The 15661-nt window shown below is 39.3% G+C and overlaps 2 protein-coding genes across 20 annotated transcripts in view; both read right to left on the minus strand.

Annotated features, from left to right (window-relative positions):
* Positions 1 to 2364, minus strand: part of CEP135 (centrosomal protein 135) — a 37002-nt gene extending 34638 nt beyond the window's left edge. For 6 of the 12 annotated variants that reach the window (XR_005103567.1, XM_037382714.1, XM_037382656.1 and 3 more), the window contains exon 1: positions 2068 to 2363. The gene's annotated coding sequence lies outside the window, so the exon portion shown is untranslated. Of the gene's footprint in view, positions 1 to 450; positions 564 to 2067 lie in introns of those variants that run through there. The other 6 variants (XM_037382726.1, XM_037382682.1, XM_037382706.1 and 3 more) reach the window with 2 other exon arrangements.
* Positions 2365 to 4962: 2598 nt separating this feature from the next.
* The window catches only part of EXOC1 (exocyst complex component 1), a 30228-nt gene continuing 19529 nt past the window's right edge, over positions 4963 to 15661 (minus strand). For all 8 annotated transcript variants that reach the window (XM_037382766.1, XM_037382737.1, XM_037382799.1 and 5 more), the window contains 8 exons: positions 14958 to 15121; positions 13193 to 13300; positions 12656 to 12732; positions 11858 to 12086; positions 10473 to 10656; positions 8083 to 8282; positions 6454 to 6648; positions 4963 to 5637 (listed from right to left, as the gene is read on the minus strand). In XM_037382766.1, coding sequence (XP_037238663.1) covers positions 5485 to 5637; positions 6454 to 6648; positions 8083 to 8282; positions 10473 to 10656; positions 11858 to 12086; positions 12656 to 12732; positions 13193 to 13300; positions 14958 to 15121 — 1310 coding nt within the window. In that variant the 3' untranslated portion in view covers positions 4963 to 5484. The remainder of the gene's footprint in view (positions 5638 to 6453; positions 6649 to 8082; positions 8283 to 10472; positions 10657 to 11857; positions 12087 to 12655; positions 12733 to 13192; positions 13301 to 14957; positions 15122 to 15661) is intronic.

A 15661-nucleotide genomic window follows, 5' to 3' on the forward strand; every position in this document is an offset into this window, starting at 1 on the left:
GTGCATTACTTTGCCTTTACTAACACTGTTCCTTAACTCCCACTTTATTACCCAGTCCAGTAACACTCTTCTGCAACCCTTGGACTGCTCTTAACATATCCATATAACATCCACATAATGAGCAGATTTTGTCTGTCATGGTTTAACCCATTCTTTCAGATCACCAATCAGAGTTAAACAGCAGAAAATATTCTGCACATTCACTGTAAGGTAGTACATTCTACCCTTTAAGGGGGTTGGTGAGCCATTAAAAGACCTTTTCTCCATTCCTGACAGACCTGCTTTCTTAAAAGCCTTCGGTAAGGAACCTTCTCAAAAGTTTTTTGGAAATTCAAGTTTTCTACATCATTCTTAGCCAGTCAACTCAATCCAGAACATCCTTTTCTTTACAGAAACTTAATAGCCTTGTGAATCATGACTGAGTTATGCTGAAAGGTACGCTGAACTTACTAGATTTGTCTGTAAATTTGTGAAGTACTGGAAAGCACTCTTGACAATTTCAGTATTTCCCATGAGATAGGCTACATTAGCTGCATAAATAGTTCACATCATTCATTATCTAAATATTTCATGTGATTTCGTGCTGCAAGGAAGAAAATGTAATTTCCATTTTAGATGAAAAACAGAAAAATCAGATAAACAAACAAAAAGGGAAAATTAAATGGTACTTTAAATCAGGCATTTCCAGACAAGGATTTATCAAGATGTCTAAATGACTGCATCTTTCAGTTATTCACAGAAGAGATATTCAGAGCTAATAGCCTCATAGTTTTGTTCCTCCTTTGTTCGTGAGCACTGCTAGAGATGACAACTTTCACGTGCTTCATTTTGTGATTTGCCTGGATGGTTGTAAGCCCTCTTCTGAAGGCCTGTGTTTATGAAATAGACATATATAGCACTTATGAACTGTTTCCTATTGTTCTAAGTCACCAACAACTGAAATTGAACACTGACATGAAAGACAGGCAGTAATGAAACTTCAAATCCAGTTCCTTCAGGCTATAAGTATAGAATCATTTTGCATAAAATTGTGTGAAAGAAGAATGTATTAGACTAACTGTTACAGGTAGAACATGAAACTGAAAAGTTTTAGCACACTGAAGCCCTTCTTTCGAAAGTCTGAAAACAATGCAGCAAAATTCACGATGAATATAGATTAAAAACTGTTCCAGATGCAATACTTGTATTATCAATAGAAAGTTTAAGAATACACCTTTGCTCTGCTTTTTTATCTTGGCCATGGAAAACATAATAGGGTCACTGAGCTGTGTAGAGGAAAGATAAAGCCACACAGCTGACAACAGAACACAAAGAAATCAGCACAAACAAGTTTACATGCTATGAAATCACTTTCTTTACTGAGTCTATAACAATAACACTAAAGACAATTATGAACTGGAGTTTCCAGTCTCAGTTCTGGGAAATACCAAAATGTGTTCTTCATTCATCAGAACAGACATGACAAAGGCTTTCATTTCTGGGGGCTGTGTGTGTGAAATATGTTTGCAAAACATCTGCTCCTGTCACGTAATCGCTGCTTATGTACCTCATTCTGCTATAAAAAGCTGATTTTGTTTTTATACAGGTAAAAAAAGTCACATAGGAGACCAACCATTTGACTACAGTAATGCTAAAACACACCTCTATACAGTCCACGGACACTGAAGGCCATTTGTGGAACGCTGTTCCTGCAAGATCATTTTCAAGATGCACTGAATGTGCCTGCACTTGTCTTGGCAAAGTCTGTTTCCAAGTTGATTTGCTGGAAGTTCACTTCCGACTAGATACTCATACGCCACGTTTGCTGCAAAGCGTTGCCTCTTTGCCAACAGAAAGACAACCCATGCTCTAGGAAAACAGATTTCTTCTTTAGAGTCACTAAAATCTTCATGTTTACACCGAGTACAAGGAAGGCCTATCGATTATGAGCCTGCTCACTCCCTGAACTGGAAGCCTCATAGACCTTTCAGCAACCTGTCTGTACCCACAGAAAGCCAGTCAGTCCCTTGTCAAACAGGTTTATTTTTCCTTTCCCTCCTCCCTCCGAGTCGGTCTTACCAGACCTACCGTTAAAAGCAAATTCTCGCAGGGCGAGCGGCCGAGGAGTAGCCGAGGCGTTTCAGCGAGGCTGCGGCAGGTGCGGCTCCGGCGGGGCCGCAGAGCCCCGAGGGCGCGGAGGCGGCCGCGGAGGCCGGGTGCTGCTGGAGGCCGCCCGGGCCACCCTGCGCCACCCAGGGGCACAACGGGCGGAGGCGGCCCAGAGCCCCGCCGCCCTCGGGGCTGCCACAGCGGCCGCTGCGGGACGGCGGGAGCCTAAGCCAGCCGCTGAGCGCCGCCGCCCGCCCGGAGCCCCGGTCCCCCGGCAGCACCCTCCCCCTCCCCCACAGGAGGCCCTGCCCGCCCGCCGCGCTCCCCGGGGCCGGGGCTGGCGCTGCCGCCCCGCAGCCCCGCGCGCGGCCACCCAAGGCCCCACCGGCGGTTTGAAAATGGCGCGCGGAGCAGCCGCCGCTTCCGACCCGTCACCTCAGCAACGGGGCACGCGCCCGCACCCGCGGGCGGCCGAGCCAACCACCGCCCGCCCCGCCCCTTCCCGCGCGACCTGGAGCTCTCGCGCTGAGGGGCGGGGAGGGTGACGCAGTGCGGCTGCGCGGCTGAGCGGCGGCGGGAGTCGCGTCCGGGCAGCGCCGGCAAAACGGGCGGGCGTGAGGGGCTGCGCGCACCGTCGGGGCCCGCTGCACCCCGGAGCGAAATAGGCGGGCTAGGCACAGAGCGGGGCCGGCAGCTGGCGCCCCCCGGCTGCCTCGGGAGCTGCCTCCCGGTGCAAGCTGCGGGCTCCGTGCGGAGGCAGAGCCCGCGGTGACAGCGGGGGGACACAGATGCAACCGCTGCATGCGAGCCTTTCCTGGAGGGCCTTGCTTGCATTTGCTGCCTGTAGTATAGTCGCCAGTTGCGTAGTTGCTATGGCCAGACTGCAGGGACTGCGGTGTCTGATGTAGAAGCGAGAGGTACTCCTCTTTTGTAAGCTGTCTGTGTAGTTGAAGGGAATTACACTCGGTGTGTAGTCGACCGGCTCACAGATTCACGATTAATAAAAGGCCAGTCTGTTACTTCACTGGAAATTTACACAATATATGTAAATATCGACAAAGAAAAGCAAAATTTGAAAAAAGCTAATCCTTAAGAGACAGTGGAGCATGGCCTTGGGGGAAAGAACAGACGCTATACAATGTCAACATAAATATAACAAGAAATAACAACATAATCTCAAGGAAAACCAAATTATTAATGAGACCAAACAGAAAATTACTTGAGCTATGTGTGAGCTATCCTAATCGGCACACTAAAAAAATCCACCTTGAGCAAAGAAAGCCCCCTACTAATAAACCCCCCTATCACAGAACATGCAAGGTGGGGAAAAAGGGAATGCTGTGTCTTGATGGAGACAAGGCCTGTAGCAACCAATGAGAGCTATGTGTGACTAAACCTGATTGTAAACAATTGCGCAAAGTGTATGAAAAGTTTAACTATGTGTTAAGAGGTGAGCTAGTTTTTGTGGATTACCACCTAGCTCCCTACTTCGTGCAAACTGGAACAAAAAGAGAGAAACACCTCGATTCTGTATGAATTGGTGCTGCGCGTGGAGTAACAGATTCCCATGTTACAAATCTATTATTAGTTAGAATTAACAACCATATTTGATTATATTGAAACACATTTGATCTTACAGAGTTATTTTAATAGGAATACAGAATTATAAGAAATATTTTAGTGGAGTTTGTGTTTGCACAACAACCAACAGCTACTATGAAATCCTTTGTACAGCACTGTACCAAGGCTGAAAGAATAGGTCAGAATCACCTAATAGGAATGATTAGAACTTAGATAACAGACTTAAGATTAAAGATGATTGGATACAGTATTTACGTATTTACATAGGAGAATGCATTGAGATGCAAAATTAGAATTAATGGGAACTTTGGGGGGGGGGGGGGGTGTAGACTGGAACAACCCATAGATACCTGCCAAGAAACAGTTACCTTAAGTAAAAGGTAATTCCGGCAGGGGGAGGTCGCAACCACTGACTCATGTACCACCTACCCATATAATACCCCAGACCCATTTCTAGATCTTTCCAATCTTTACTGCGCAGAATCAGATATGGGAGGAGAATATGTTGATGATTTTCGGGAAATACGATGTTTATGTATGAGTAAGTTCTATAGATGGTGTATGATTTTGAAGCCTGGTGTGCGTTGATCGTGAGAGGACTCACTCACGCACCCAGCCATCAATAAAGAAGTGTCTGCTTATCTGCATCCCATTGGTGTCGATAAATTCTTCATTCCAAGATTTCGGTAACACCCTTATGGGACAAGTGTAACCTTTACACCACCCCTTGGTCTTGGTTTGGCTACCTGTTGTCACATGCAAAGACACTGTAAGCAGGTCATATACAACCTGGATCAAGTATTTTGTTAGCAAACAAAAGACAAGTAGGATTTAGTGATCTATAATACATGTTACTATGCTCATCTACATCCAGGTGTCTCAGTGTTGCCAAGCTGGCATCAGGTTAGTTTTTCCTTCTGAGTTTTGTAACATTCACCTTCATATTACTGTTGGTTTTTATTCTTGCATCTGCATCTCTGTCTACATGTTTATCTTTATTGTACCTGTTTTTATTCTATATACACCTCAGCTCTATCCAACAACTCAGCAATTTCCTCAAGCTGTACAGAAAAACTAGGTCCTGAATCACAGGCAGCTGAGGCTCCAGGAGAAGGAACGGGTTACATGATGTGGGAGTATACTGATGCTACATCACACTTACTAAAAGGAAGGGGGGGGGCGGGGGGGGGGGGGAAGCGTTGAAGTAGAATTGCCCTATTTCTCAATGTCCAGAGCCAAAACAATGGAAACAACGCCACATTTTCACCTTTGTGAAAAAACACTCCTTCGAAATAAAGAATGATGAACGCGGTTTTATTAAGAATTATAGCCATAATCACATTACATCTCAGAACACAAATGCAGTATTCACACTGCATTACGTTCCATATCAGCTTTCTCATTCAAGAAGCTATGGAACAATTTGATAGTCTTTAATGCTTAGATGCAAAATACTAGTGAAAACAGTAGTATCCTTTTTACATACTATGAAGGTAGTGCTTACTGCTTTTAGCAAGAGAAGGGATTATAAATAAAAAGTATAAGAACATTAGGGTAAGGGAAAACTATATCCAAAGTGTTTCACAGAATTAATGCTTTCAAACAGTACTTCAACCCAGCAGAAGAGCAACAAATCCCCTAAGGTTTCATTTTGCCCTGAAAGACATTTGAAGCAGGAGTGTAACTTGACATACATGGCAGTTAGCTACACATACACATGGAAATCCACATTTTAAAAACAAATAGCATTTATAGTGTTTGATTTCCTTATACACAGGCACAAACTTTGCTAGCTTCTCTTCCCCCTTCAAGAACTTAATGAGACTGTGCAATACTGGAGCAGTAGTCTAAAATATCCTGTATAGTAAATTCCATAGTAATTCCTGATCCAGGATAGCAGCGAGCTATCAGCCCTTCAAAGTGCTTGTATTGTCGTATAAACTCATCTTGCATGGAATGCCACACAACCTGCCAAAGAAAGTAAACTTCAGAAAATGTCAACTGGGACAATACACTATACATGAACTACAAAACACTGGCTTATTAGTTGATTCTCAGTTCAGATGTCATCTTAGAACTACAGCTGGCTGACAAAGTTCAGTAAATTGAGTTGCTGCATTCAAAAAAAACACAATTGAAGTTTTTTACCCATTAAGTTTAAGATCTTTAAAGTTTATGTGTCTCCTACCAGATCTGCAAAGCAGAACATAGTAAAGATGATGAGGAAGTTGCCCTAAAAAAGGTATTGCTTTTGTCTAAAAAAAATAAACAAAACAGTCCGAACCAGAACAGTGCTACTAATTGCCATTTCAGACTTTAAAAAGCTGTTAATACATACTTAACTCTTAAATCTACTTATCATTTACTCCAGTGAGAAAGTTTACAGATTATAAGAAAAAACTTAGATAATAAAACTATGAGAACAGGTGTAATTGGAAGTATATTCTGCCATAGCGTACCAGCTAAATTTCCTATCCGGTTAACGGTTCATTTAAATCTAGTTCTCTACTTCCAGTATATTTTGCAGAACAGAGATCACCCATTAATGGTCAGCTGGGGAATCATAAAGAGAGTTTCTTTCTGAACTCTTACCTCTACTACCACCATTCAAATCAACGTTACAACAAACAGAATCAGAATGGAATTATAAAAACTTCCACTCAGAAGTCATGGTTTTTCAGTTACTCTGAAGCCAGGCACTTCTCGCAGGATATATATACAAAAGCAATAATAAAAAGCCTTTCTGTAAACATTACAAGGCTCTTAAGCCATGATTTAGTTTACCTGAAGTAAGTTTTCTTCTTCACAGAGATGCTTATCTACCTTCTTGTAGAGATTATCCAATCCCTTCTTTACTTCCTTACCAGGATATTCCTTTATAACTTTACGAAGCTCTTGTTTATTAAAAGCCAGTTGATAACTTACTTCTTCTTCTCGTACCCCTTGTGCCACACGAGCTTCAACACCTTCAAAAAAATGCTAACGAACAATAACAGCATTAATGATTATCATAAATCTATATATATGCTTGTCAAATTAAGTCTTGGTTCTACTTAACAACTGTTGTGTGTTACCCCATGCCTTAAACTTTGAAGCACAAGCCCAACAATACAGCGCTCCGTAACTACTAGCATAAGACTGAATCATTTCCAGGAGCAATCAAGCTATGTTTTGCAACCTTATAGCTAATACTGAATCAGCCTCAAAATCCTCAACTAATGAGGCCAATAACCTGGGAAAATACAAGATCGTTCAGATAAACTGTATAAACACCTGAATAGGAATTTCTCTACTTAAACCATAATTACAGCACTATTTGTTCATAATTGCCCTCTCTTTTCACTGCTCCACACCAGTTGGCTCAACGTAACAAAAATGGATGGAAGTACACCTATGAACATGCATGTAAAGCCACAACATCATTTGAAACAGTGCACCGGGTCTGGCCGAGATGGAGTTAACTTTCTTCACAGCAGCCCATATAGAGCTGTGGTTTAGATTTGTGGTGAAAACAGGGCTGATAACACAATAAAAAATTTTGGTTATTGCTGAACAGTTCAAACTTGGCCAGAGTTTTTTCCACAGCATGTAACATCATGCTCAGCTATAAAAATCAGGGTCAAAGGAATGGGCAAGGGCACTGTTTGTCTTCAAAGTGGCTGTTGCTCTGAACTGGCTAGACATCAGCCTGCTTGTGAGAGGTAGTGCCGGCCTGCCTTTGCATCACTATTTTTCTTCCTTGCTTTCTCCCCTTCACTGATTAAACTGTCCTTATCTCCCACCCCCAGGTTTTCTCACTTTTGCTCTTCCTATCGGAGAGGGGAGTGAGCAAGAAGTTAATTATGTGGCAGCTTAGGTGCTGGTCAGCATCAACCCACAACAAGCAAGAAGCAGCAATAAAGCATTTAAATTTTCAAAAAGAGAATACATCTTAAGACTTATCAGGGAGTGAGCGGCTTAAATCCTGCTTATAGGAAAAGCAATGAACAGGAACACTCAGTGGACAGAACTGAGTGTGAACCTGTCAGCAGTTTAATGTTTAGTTCAACTTCAGACATATGGAACTTCCCTAAAACTTTTTACTGTTGAACAATGCAGGAACTACAGTAATTTTCTCTGCAGTTGAGGTGGGGAAAATTGTCCCAAAGCTCCTGATTATTTTCCCCTTGCTTCTTCCTTCCTCAGGACCATTTGCTTAAGACACAACTGATGTTCAGTCAGTACTGTCAATTGCCATGAAAAATTTGGTTGTTTTCATCCAAGACTGTTACCCTCACACGTAGAGTACTCTTGGCAGGCACGCTCAGGTCTAAATAAAATAGTGATTATGATAGGTGCAGTGTAAAAGAGATCAGATGGTACCGCCTAAACACTTGAGAAAGACTACTCACATATAAACTCATATACACTTACATTTAATTTCTCAAGAGGCTGTCCAAGTGAGTAGATTACATAAGACTGAAGATGATCAGTGTATTTCTGTTTGGCTTCTTTTTTCTCAGCCTCTAGACAAGAGATTTTCAAGCGAGAAAGTGTTGCAAAAATATGATGGAAGTTCTCCATCATGACCACATCTCTGGGGGTTTTCTGGCTTTCGTTAGCTACCTTCTCAACTGAAAGAAAAAGCAAACAAAATACTTAGAATACCAAAAGGCAACCAAATTCAAAACAACATAACCAACAACCATAATACTGTCAGAAAAGGAATTCTGGATTTTATGTCAATAACCATTTGTATGAATGATTGTCATAATTGCCACTAAATAAATCGGTATCTGAGAGCCTTCTAAAGTAGTAGCAGATATGTACAGGCTCTAAGACCATGAAAATTTGTATGCCTAAAAAAAGTCACTTATAAAAAGATATAAAGTAGCGACTACATATGGTCTCATTTACCTACGTGAGAAACAATCCACACTCTGTGGAGGCTTGCAAGCATGCTCTCATTACCCCTAATACATTTCACATGATAGATTTTCTTAAATAGTTCTATTTCTTAAACAATTTAAGAAAAATAAAAGAAAACTGATTCCACTCTTTGCTAGAACAAAAGTCCTCAATAAGGTGGTGGTTTTTTTTTAAAAAACGTACTCAATCTCTCAATTTTTGCTTATTAGTTTTAGTTAGTGTCAATCGCCAAATTTAGTAATAAAACCAGATAATCCTGCACAGGTCTCTTACTTTCATCCTCCTCAAAAAAAAAGTAGGGCAGGCAAAGAAATTCTACCTATCACTCTCTTACTGCACCTACAAGAAGGCTAGAAGAAGATGGCTTCAACCAAAAGTGCAGTTAAGTGTTTATACATTGTCATCCATCAATCGTTTTGCCAAGACTACCAGGATGCCCACCATGAAAGTGACCATGGGCACCAGAATATCAATAAAGATCACAAATTCATTTCAGTCAGAACACTGAACTGCCAAGTAGGAAGAGTCTGCTACAGCCAACGGGGTGCTTCTATATAATTTTCTACACCCCTACCCCCCAATTCTGCCTGAAGTACTACATCTTTCTGACCCATTTCGAATATCACTCGTAAATTTAATATCCTACTGCATTAAACATACTGCTTGCATGGATTTTGTACATAATTTTGTTTCATCTTCATTCTTTACTTCTATCCCTTATCCTCCCTCATCATAATTCTTTGTTCTATAAGTTTGCTTTGTACTTGTCTGAAACATTATTTTTCTTCTTCAGTGTTTGACTGGCATAATTCTGAAACCCTTTTAAAAATGCTTTTCTAAGCTCTAGTTATTGCAGAGTTTTGCCTGTCTACTGGTGTTTGCTTAGTTTTAGCACTTAAGTAAATACTTAAGTTCAGAAAAGTTGGTGCAATCCAATAAACTTTTTCAAAATTTACTGTCCTGCCAGCTGGGATGCTCCTGTGGACTACATATGGACTATAGTCTACTACTAAGTAATGTCTCTTCACAATTTCTTAATGCGTTCAGGACTACTATGTTGCAATTTCCTCAAACTAGCTTTATCGCTTCTACTTCCTCCTCTTGCCCAATCTTCCCCTTAAGAAGAGGTAAGTCTCAGTGGTTGGGCACTACTATAGGTGGAGTTGTTTGAAAGTTTGCAGGTAAATCAGCATGGAGAGGTCCATCCATCTGTGTCCTCCTCATTTTAAAAGGGAAGGACAATTTTTCCAGAGTTCATTGGCTTGCATATCTTCCTCCCACCTTTTTTTTGTTAAATGTTAAATAAAACCAGTAGAACAAAGGGATTGCTGCTGTTTTTCCCGACCATACCTGGGAAAATAAGGAGGACTAGAGAAACATTCTGCTGTGTCAGACTAGGACACAAAGGACCTGATTTGCCAAGAAAGGTTCAAATTCATAACCAGAACTCAAGTGATTTACTTTAGACAAGGCTGTGAGGATGAACAGTATTAGAGCCAAATGCCAGGGATCCCCATATCGATTCATCTCCTAATTTAAGATAGACTGGGGGAGAAAAGACAGGAAACCACTTCAGACTGAGCTTGTTGTGTTGCTGCCATCACATCTCTCCCTCCAGAGTCTTAACTACTTCCCTTGGTCATAACTGAAAGTTACTTTACAGATATGTACAAAGGGAAATACCTACCGTTTGCTCTTAAAAAGTGTTTTACAATCAAAAGGTCTATACTTGCTCTCCTACTGATAACGGAGGTAACACAATTTCAGCACAATATTGGTCACAGGGCTTGCAATAGAGTCTTAAAATCATAGAAAAACTGTTGCTCGGAGCAAAATTATATATAAATAGGAGGAAACAATCATTTTAGTAACTGTGACAACCTCAGAAGACCCACCACTGACAAAAACAGCTCTAATAAGTTTTATGTAGGCTTTATCAAGATCTCCTCGTCGTTCTGCATTTTTGAAAATTGATTCAGCAAGTGCTGCAAACTCTTCAAATTCAGCAACAAATGGAAGGATCCCAACTTTACTCTTCTTGGAGATTTTTACTTCATCCATCTGCTTCATTTGATTACTCTTAAATTTGAAACAAGAACAGATGTTAGCCTCTAATATATGACTCCAGACCATGTAACAACTAGTAAAAGAAAACACAAACATACTGAAAAATTGACATTTATTCAAACATGGAAATAATTTTACCTTTCCACTAGTAAGCCTACTTAGTCTTCCTCCCTTTTTGCCCTCAAAAACTTAAGAAATAAAATAATTGGAAAGAAAAAAGGAAGACGGGCAAGTAAAAGCTTACAGCTTTTATTCTGCTTTTGTTTACTTACTATTAAAAAAAAAACACCAAGAAAGAGACCCGAAACTTATTTACCAGAGACAATTAACAATTTTAATTGTATAATCTAACAAGGGACTTCACTTTTCTGATTCAGTCAAGCTAGCAATTCCTTTTGCTGAAGGAAGTTTCTTTAATCTTCTACTGTCATTTTATTTCCGAGTATAATTGGAAAAAAAAAATCAGTTTCAAAATATTTTAAGCATTAAACTGACCAAGAATGGTCAGTCTTCTTATGTTGGCCTAGAGCCAAATCACATTTATGACAATAAAAAGAAAATTATACCAGCAACTATGTTTTCACTGAATCTGCCATATTTCATATAATGGTCATACTGTATTAGCAAAAGGAAGTTTCTGGCAGTAGAAGCTGCCTCTGCTGCTGCCAAAAGATTTGCCATTTTATCTAAACCAATTTTTTCTTAGAGGTAAGATACAAATACTTGCCATTTTATCTAAACCAAGTTTTTGTTAGAGGTAAGATAGAAATAACCGAACACATGGAAGAGGTGTCTGTCTATTTGGCACATTATGGTCAAAGGGGAAAAGCAAAACATTGTAAGTCCATGAGGTTTTATTTTGTTAAGTAAAAAACGCAGAGAGCTACAGTTTACTTAACTGACTTCAGTACTCTCCATGAAAGTACAAGTTTAAACAAACAACTAAAATGTCAGCTAGCTTATATCAGTGAATGCGTGGCCATATTTGTTACAAATAGCTAATTATTGAAGAAAACTGGAGAGGAAGAAGAAACAACCACCAAATTGTTTATCTTTTTTGAAAGCTTGGCCTTTGGGAACAATACCGTTACTCATTTTCACTTCCAATTAAAAGCAAAAAAATCAACTATAAAGAAATGCAAAATCAGACTTGGCAGGAGTGGGCTTCCTATAATATTATAGTTAGCTTAATCAGAATAACTGCAGAACTTACAATGCATTTATCAAAGTTCCTTTTGACAGTCACCAAAACATTTCCAAGCGTCGTGCTGAGAAAGGAAGCTGGGTCCACATTTTGTGCTGTCCATACATGATGGCTCATCTTAACTAACATATAAAGCGAATTAAAGCTATCAATCTTGTCCCCCAGCGCTATAAGATTATTCAGCTCAGGTTCAATACAACGAAATATTTTTGTCATCATTTGTCGGATCATGTCCTTCCTATTAAAAAGGCATAAGATAAAAATATTACTCTTGACAGTTTACCAGGCTATTTTACACACTCTTTGATAACATTTCTAGGATACATTTATTTGCTATAGTAGTCTCATTTGCATTCAGCAAGTCTCACTTATTTCAGACTGCTACTAAGGGAAGAAACGCCAGTGCCACACAGTAAAAAAACAACAAACAAAAAACCAAAACAATAGTTACAGATATAAACTATTCCAAAAAGCATTTCCTGCGTGGAGGCTACCACGCAGTCAAATTCAGAACTTTGCTAAACGTATTTTCCAACACATATTTTATATACTACAGTGGCTAGTTTCACTTTGACAACTATTAGAGAATTAAGCATCTTTTTTATACTACTATAGACAAAAACATCCAACCTATCTACAGAAGTTTTTATATTTACTAATACATTCAGTGTTTAGGTACAAATGAAGAGTTCACTATTCACTTTCACTAAAAGAGAACAATTTCTGATTATAGAGAAAATAGTTTTATATGCCAAATAAATTCACATGTAGGCTTAAGAATCAGTAACAAACAACAGCAGCACATACTCAGATGATATTGTTTGTGGAACACCAGAAGTGTATGAACGAACTAAAACTCCTCCATCCATTTCCTCCACTTCACTCTGTAAGAACAACAAATGTATATAAAGGAAGCTGAAAGCTTCTCTCCAGTTCTATATCAAAGTGATAAGTATATTTGACAAAACAATAACAGTAAGCTTCACCCGCTCCCCAAAGCTGCAAATACAGTGGTTTGTGAGGTTCTAGTAGTTTTCTGGTCATGTTCCACCAAATACAATGCTATTGACAATTAGTCCCCATTGCTTTCCTGGGTAGCATGATGAAGAATTCATTGCGATCATATGTGGAAACAAAGCCATGGCAAAAGCAGCGTGTCAGTTCTTATTTAATAGTTTTTGTGTTGGTCAACCAAAAATAAAGATTCTGCCAGCTCATGGAGAAAAACTAATTGATCACCTGGACCACATAACTTCCAGATAAATTCAGAAGTTGTCTTTCAAACAGGTCTCTTATGAGGCCCTATTCAGTACTTTTTACTTCAGTGAGAGAATAAAGTCATACCGCTGTTCCCGAGATGCTCTGATGCTGCTGTAGTTTGAAAAATTTACTAATGAAGTCCTGTTCTGCCAGACACAGAGGCTCCAGTTCACTTAATACTTGCTCGAAAATCTAAAGAAAGCCAAATATTTTATCAACACACCAAATACTATGAACAGTTAGTAAATACTAATGTTAATTGTTTGTTGCATAGGATGTTATATTTTCTATCTTCAATAAGCTTTAAAAGGCTTATTTCTATTTAATAGAAATGGAAACAGCTTGTACTTGTATCTTTTGAAGTGACAGCTGCATCTTTAACATAGTCCCTTCTCATCCATGTAACACTGGGGGACAAAAAGAAAAATCTGTGGTTTTCCACAACTAGAAGTTTTCTAGTCACAGTCTGAGGAAGGACCTCAGTGCTATAGTGAAAACATATGCATTGTGATAGGAAGTCATGGGTTCTGCCACCCTCTTCTCTGCCTGGATTGCTGAGAGGAAGGCGACAAAATTAAGCACCTCAGGGAAGAAAACCTGTTATCCTCTACATACACAGTTTACCTGCTCTGCACAAAAAGCTTCTACTTAGCTGCTAGAGTAACCAGCAGCAGGCTTTGTACTGAAATAGAAGTATTCATAATGATTTTTAGATTTAATCTAAAATGAAACACTGTTTTCCCAATAATTCATTAAAATAATGTACTTTTAGTAATAAAAACTACTGAAATTGTAAGTCAGGTGTTACACATACTTCTAATCTGTAATCTTCACACAACACAGAATTTTCTCCGCAAGTATTTAAGGACTAATATACGCGCCATATAGTAAATCCACACTATGGAAAATTCCCATAGGAAAACAAAATTGAAAAAAACCTACTAAGGCAGCTCAATAGCTTACAACTCTGTATATATTAGTTACACTCATATGTCCCCAGTGGGTGTGAGATAAAAGAACAAATTGAAAAATTTAGCACAATACTTGTATAAATTTGTTTTTAAAAGCTATCACTTTAATTCTAGACAAGTTGCCGCTACAGGTGTGTAATAACTTAATATGGTTTCAGGCACACAATATTTCCTCCCAGAAAAAGACTGAGCAAGGATTTGAAGAAGTCAGAAGAAAAATACTCATCTTCATCAAATAATTCAATAGAGAACAGGAAAATTACTTTTATCGCTCACTGTGGTAACAGCACCTTCTCCCTCCACAGTAAAAAAACCAAGCCACCAGATGCTGAGGACAGCAGGTTTTTAAAAAGATGTTGAGGACATTCCAATAACTTTAGTGCCATTGGTTAAAGCTGAAAACTGATGGTAACCTGGATGTGAAACCAGTGTAAGTAAATTTTAGGGTCACGCTCAAGTCCTAGCTAAGAGAAGATTATGCTTTCTTATCTTTCATTTTGCTTACATACTGGCAAAATGCAACACAACACGTGAACGTTTGTATTGAGAAAAATAAAAACAGCTGAAGAATCTATCTATTCAATTCCTATTTGCTTAAAAAAGCATACTGGGCTTAAACTTAATAGATCATTTTTTGATTGATGTTCTTTAAAGATCACATTCAACATGTAAAAGAACTAAGGGGAATCTTAGAATCAGAGAATACTACTCTGATCTATGTATTTCTTTGAAGCTGTCTTTATTAGGTGCATACAGAATTTGACACTGGCATGTGTTAAGATTTAAACAGTATAGATTTTTGAACTATACAAGAAGGACATGTAAGACGCTTCTCATACAAAACTAAGCAGGAATCCTATGCAACATTTTGGCTTTACCTTATCAAATTTTGTTCTATCAGCTACATCAAGGTCAGAGGCAGACATGTTTCCCATATCCAACAGCGAGGATGACTGAGACCTACGGTTTCCTGAACTCTGAACAGAGAGTTTATTTAGGCTAGAAGTAGACCCAGTCAATTTTCCAGAACTTCCATGAAGACCTGTGAAATAAAAGACACTATGAAGGAGGGAAGCAAAGGCAGAATAAAATACTCAAGAAGAACAGGTTCCTTACAGAATATATGAGATCAAGAGTTGCTAGTAGTCCTATACTGAGATCACACAACTCATTTTTTGTCTAATCTGCAAATGCTTTTGCTATAAACGCATTCTTTTCTCATTACAAGGTAACTGAAATACTCCAGCAAGTTTCAAGTACAATGTAGCTATATAAGCCCTTTAAAGTAGGGGGAAAAGATATAAAAGGAACAAAACCATGAAATACAGGAACACTGTGATAGATACTCTCCTTAAATACTCAGAAGCAAAGACCAGTTATGATCTTTGTGAATGTACTTTGGGCCAAGGCTGCCACAAGCAAAAAACTTAATCCACAAAAGGGCAAAAATTAAAAAGCTTTATATACACAGATGCACTTTTTCATCTTGAACTTGATCTTTCCACTGTTAACATCCTTTTGTCTACATAGTTTGCTCCAGCTATATTGCTGGATCTACAGCCCCACAGCAACTCTACTGCTA

The sequence above is a fragment of the Falco rusticolus genome, chromosome 1 (genome assembly GCF_015220075.1).
Source record: "Falco rusticolus isolate bFalRus1 chromosome 1, bFalRus1.pri, whole genome shotgun sequence".
Taxonomy (NCBI): Eukaryota; Metazoa; Chordata; class Aves; order Falconiformes; family Falconidae; genus Falco; species Falco rusticolus.